The 6085-nt window shown below is 33.2% G+C and overlaps 1 protein-coding gene across 1 annotated transcript in view; it reads left to right on the top strand.

Moving 5' to 3' along the window:
* The first annotated feature begins 2703 nt into the window (after nt 1-2703).
* LOC129231762 (kelch-like protein 8) overlaps nt 2704-6085 on the top strand; it is a 28443-nt gene continuing 25061 nt past the window's right edge. Inside the window, exons 1-2 of the mRNA XM_054866130.1 lie at nt 2704-3312; nt 3821-4088. Of these exons, the coding sequence (XP_054722105.1) occupies nt 2704-3312; nt 3821-4088 (877 nt within the window). The remainder of the gene's footprint in view (nt 3313-3820; nt 4089-6085) is intronic.

Raw genomic sequence — 6085 nt, 5'->3', positions numbered from 1 at the left:
AAATCTATCCAGAACTTTTTACAGCTGTATTTGCAGATTTATGTGGAATCATGGTGTGGTTATGTATAACTTGATGATTTCATAGACCTACATGTATTTTTACATGGTGGAACTCTTGAGTGGTGTAAGATACCAGAACAAGAAACTTGATTCATATCTGTACCCATTTGCCACTGCTATTTAAAATGAATTCATTTGATTATAAGGATGATCTTACCAACTGAGCTATTGGGCCTCCATGTCAAGATGCTTTACACTAAATCAATGCATAATAATTCAACAAAATAAAAAAAAAATCAATGCCTCTATTTTGTCAAAAAGTTATACTGCAGTTCACCATGTTAAAATTAGTGTCTTGTTTCCTGGTTTTAACAGAAAAAGAACTGTAGCTCAGAATGTTGCATTGGTTTCAGATAATATATTCATGGAAATTTGGATCTGAACTCTGCAGAAGAAGATAATTCATTTAAAGTATTTTTTCGGCACCCGGGGATTCGAACTCGCCGCTTTTGCTCTATTAACATGACTCTAATCAACTGAGCCAACTAGTCTCAATTTCAGGATGCTATGCATTGAAGCAATGCATAATACAAAACAGAATAAATTGGTTTCTTTTTGACAAACAACCAAAATGTGAATTGCCTCTACTTTTTGCCAAAAACACTGAAAAAATCTTTATAATGATGCCTTACTTATGAAGTTTGATAAAGTATTGAGGGTGTAATGATGTTATCACAAAAAAAAAATCTTTGAGAAACACAGTGGTGTAAGAAATTTAGCAAACTTTCATATACAATCTGCAATCTCCAGAAAGACGGGATAGATTTTAATAAAATTTGGTTTGAAGATAGGTTGATATAATACAAACAAAAGAAATATTCAACAGTTATAATAGACTCCCATGTGTGTGCATAACACTTATGGGAGTCTCAAGGTCTGAAACTGTGGTTGCAAAATGCATATAAGAAATGGTTGAATAGGAGGTTTGGTCCCCTCCTCCTCTTACAGCTATACAGGCCTCGCAGCATGATGTCATACTGGAAATAAGGCAGTTTATCAGTGTCTGGGACAGTTGGTCCCACTCATTCATCAACGCTGTTTTTAGTTCCTGGATTGTTCTCGCAAGGGTTGTGAGTTGTAATTGCCTTCCCCAGGGCATCCCATACATGCTCTATAGGATTAAGGTCTGAAGACCTTGCTGGATAATCCATCCGGCAAATATCCTCACTCTTGAGAAATTCTTCAACCAGAAAAGCTCTACGTGTCCTCACATTATCATCCATTAAGATGAACTCGGAAACCACTGCACCCTAGAAAAGGCAAACATAGGGCTCCAAGACCTTATCCCTGTACCTCACACCAGTTGCAGGGCCTCTGTTAAAGATGTGGAGAGGTGTGCGGCCATATGCTTGCTTAGACCATTACACTGTCACCACCATAATTGTCGATTTCAGGGACATTGGAGGGTAGGTAACGGGTCCTTGGCTCTCTCCATGTGAAAGTATGGCAAAAATCTGGCTAAAACGGGACTCGTTGATGAACAGAAACATTACCTATTGCTCTATACTCCAATCACTATGCAACCTGCACCATGCTGATCGAACTCTCCTGTTCGTAAACTTAAGTGGCGCGCAAACAGCCGTTCTTCTTGTAAGCAACCCTCTCTCACGCAGTCTTCTGGGAACAGTCTACCTTATCACATGGGCTCCTGTGACTGCATACAAGTCCCAAAAGAGCTGAGAAGCTGTAGCCCTTCTGATGCGTCTTGTTTAAATGGACAAATGGGGATCTTCTCTGGCCATCGTAGCTCTTGCATGGGCTTTCTTTCGCTGAATCCAGTATCCTTCAACTGTTTTCATAGGTTACACGACTGGATGCTAAATTAAACTCTCTACATATCTGGATTTGCGATGGGCTTGCCTCTGACCTCACAACAATTTGCCACCGTATTCTATCATCTAAATATGCTGTGGCTACTCATTTTTACTGTTCCGATGTGAATTTTACCGTTTGCTGCAAGATAACACCAAGAAATTCGCCGAGGTGTGCTAGCAAACAAAATTCATCTTACCCTCCATGCACTTATAAAGAATTTTTCTGCTGGGTCTGCCTACAAACGTGTGTATGCTTGCATATTTGCCATGCAAAGTTTGCATTTTTATCTAGAAGCAGTGATTTTTCCTTCTGTTTCTTTTCATGCAATTGGATAAAATATGCAAATTCTGAAAATTTATTTCACCAGTGTTATATATACTGATGTTTGTGCTTATTTCAGGAAAATACATAAATGAACAAATAAGCACAAAAATAAAATCATGTAGTGTTATATTGGAAAGGTACATTACATTTAGTAAAATTATTTTCCAAATTACTGAATGACATGGACATGGGGAAAACACAGTCTTATCTTGCTAGTGTGAAAATTATGCAGGTCTATAAAGCATACCCTTTATTTCAAAATTAGCTATCTTTTATTATGAAAAGTTAAGAAAACTAATTTCATGCTGTTTTTTTCATTTCATTCAATGTAAATTTAGAACTTTGGCCATTATTAAGTATTTTTCTATCTCTTGTTGTTTGCATGTGATATTTGAACCTTTGCTGTGTTTTATTTTCTCACCAATTGTATTTTATTTTCAGGCAGGCAATCATGCAACACAGAAAAGTAAGAAATTATTCTTATATAATGCAACACAATGGTAAATGATGGGTGATTTACTAATTGAAGAAGCAGATCTTTCAAAAAGATCAGTTTTTGAAGTTAGTGGAATGTTACAAACATCTTTCAACAAGTTGTTTGAGTTCTTGGAAAAGGGAATTCTATGTGATGTTGTAATACAAGCTGGATCAAAATCTATAAAATGTCATCGTAATGTTTTAGCAAGTTGTAGTCCGTATTTTCAAGCTATGTTCACATCTCCTCTGGCAGAAAGCAAACAGCATGTGATAACAATTGGGGATATTGATGAAACTACAATGGAAATGCTCATAAAATTTGCATATACTGCAAAGATTGAGTTAAATACTGCTAATGCCCAAGCATTATTGCATGCAGCTTCAGTTTTGCAGTTGGATGCTTTAGCTCAAGCATGTTGTGAATTCATGAATACTCAGCTCCATCCTAGTAATTGTCTTGGAATCCGTCAATTAGCTCATCAACTGGGACAATCAAGCCTAATTAAAAATGCTGACGAGTATACTCTAAATCATTTCAGACAAGTTATCTTAGAAGAAGAATATTTATCAATATCAGTAAAACATTTAGAAGAAATCATTTCATCTTCAGATTTATTTGTGGATAATGAAATAGAAGTAAGAAATTTCATTTTTATAATATTTTTCACTTATTCTATAAATGATTTTTTTATTTTTAGTTCCTAAAGAAGTGAAATTCCTCACATTTAAGTACCAAAAACGTGATATCTATTTGGTTTGAAAAACACCAATAATCACCATGTATAGTTTATGTATAGTTTCAGTCTTATGATAACATAGAAAAGTTTTTTGCTCCAAAATTTTATAGTAAAAATGCATGCAACATGTATTCTAAGCTATCATTTATAATGTTAATACTTTCATTTCAGCTATAAAATATTTGCACCCATAAAAGGTTACAGTATTTTGTTGAGAAATTTTTCAATATTAGTTACCATGAAACTAAGTTTCGTGCAGTGGAATTCAATAAATATTGAATAATTTAATCATACTGTCTAAAAACTACAAAGTGCTTTGGTTTTCATATTCTCTATGATAAATGTTATTTAAAGTTATATGATGTAGCAAATATTTATTTTGTAATTTTTTTTCCAAAATTGCTTAGGTGTATGAAGCCATGATGCTTTGGGTCAAGCATGATGTAGACAAAAGAAGAGAATATTTGCCAAAACTCTTATCAAATGTCCATCTACCTCTTTTACCACTTTCATATCTTCGTATGTATGTAGAATCAGATTCATTAATTCGCAAAAGCTTAGAATGCCGTGATCTACTGGATGAAGCTCGTCATTACCAGATGTGGCAAGTCAGTCATTTACCTAACGGTCATCTTCCTGTAAATAAACGAACTAGACCAAGGAAAAGTTATGCCGGTATGTTTTAAATTTTTAAATATCGGGGGGGGGGGGGGGGAGAGATATGTTACAGTATGTGTTTCTAATTTGGGATTCCCTAAATCCGAAATTTCTCCCCTTAAAAATTAAAAAATTATATTAATAAATAAATAAAATGAAAACAAAATTCCTTTTTATTTATTTATTTATTTATTCAGTTTTAAAAGTTCAAAACTGTTAACATTTAGCAATTACATGTTGAAAACACTGTACTTTCAGTTTAGTTTATTGTTAAAGTTATTTCGATGCCACGTGTTATGCGTAAATAAGCCTTTTGTTGTAATAATGCAGCAATCTTTTAACATCCACTTTCGGTTAATGATAATTCTTTTTTACTTCTCATAAGTATGCAATACAAAGCCTATTGAACAAAAGTACGAAATTATTTTTAGTAAAAAATATGATTTATGTTTGGTATTGATCAGCCCATTGCGTAATAATAAAATGCAACGTCCGCGGACTATATGTTGCTACAAATTATCTCAGACTTTTGTTTTAACATAATGAAGTATACTTTCATTCAGATTGATCAAAAAATGAAAGAACTTTATCACGAACATCAGCAAAACCAGGAAAAACGTGACAAATACCACATTACAGAAGTGTTTTCACCGTTTTTTGAGTCAAAATCCAAAAAATTCCAAAATCAGGAAAGGTCGAGCATTCCAGATTCGGGGTCTTGTAATGTATATGCTTTATTTATTTATTTATTTGTTTATTTACATTTGTTTTTCAGTTATGAAGTCCTGTTTTCAAATGTATATGAATATCTTTCCTACTTTACATGATAAATAATTTGTGTTCACACAAAAGTTATCTTCAAATGGCAGAATAAAGCATTTTGCAATTGTTTAATTTTAAACTTTTTGTAGTGAATATTTAAGATAGTTTGAAAAGTTTAATTGTAGTTGTTAGAACCTTTCTTTTAGTTTACTCTTAAGGATAATGATAGTTATTATATGGCAAGAAAAACAAAGTATGTTCTTCAGTTAAATGAGTAATATACAAGGTGTTCTAATTTAATGACTTGATGCATTTGCCCATGTGTGACAAGGGAGAAATACAGGCATAAGTTACTGGCAAATTCACACATGCCAGTGTCTGGCACTGGAGCTTTTTATAACTTGCATTAGTTTATTCCTAATGTGGTCTAAGTTCTGTTCTAGTAAAAATAGATAGGCTAGATTATTATTAAACCTATTCACTATAAATGGCTCAAGTATGCAGCATTTTTCTTGTGTAAACCGCTTTTCTTGCGTGGAACAGTTTTTTGGTACAGAAAAGGTGATATATCCATTTTTATCGCCAAATTGAACTTTTAGTGTTTTTTATGCTTTGAAGTATAATAATTTGATTTAATTTGGTTTTAATATTTTTAAATTCAAAATAAGCATGCAATGATGTCTTTTAGTTTTTGTTTGTACAATAATTTTGTATGACTTTCATCCTCCGCCACTCCTTTGTCATCCCCTCACAACGCAACTGAAATTGCAAAAAATAACTAATACTATTATCATCATTTTCAATCAAAAAAAAATTCATTTTTTGCCAGTTCCCCCTTCCTTCCCCCCAAAAAATCGTGTGCTTTAATGGGTGAAACGACATATCCGTGAAAGGAATAGAGAAAGATTTTTCATCAATAAGTCATGGAATATATGTAGAGCTTTAATTTGGTTGGGGTACTTTGACTACAACTTAGTTTTGATGATTTTTTCCAAAATTCTTGTTTTCTCTGAAAAAAAAAAAATACTAAACCACAAAACTGATTTTTCTTTAAGAAGGAAAAGTTGCCCATTTTGCTATACAAATCTCTTCTTTGTGAAGAGAAATTCAATGTTATATGCTTGCTTGAACATACTTTTTGGTGCCACTACTGCATTATAAAAGTATGCAAGCACCATCTATTAATATAACTACAACTGCATAAGTAGATGCGTTAATAATGCTTGTAGCTATCTCTTTCCATCTGCTTTCCA

The sequence above is a fragment of the Uloborus diversus genome, chromosome 10 (assembly GCF_026930045.1).
Source record: "Uloborus diversus isolate 005 chromosome 10, Udiv.v.3.1, whole genome shotgun sequence".
NCBI classification, from domain to species: Eukaryota; Metazoa; Arthropoda; class Arachnida; order Araneae; family Uloboridae; genus Uloborus; species Uloborus diversus.
Note: the sequence above shows the minus strand (reverse complement) of the source record. Positions and strands in the feature narration are given on the sequence as shown.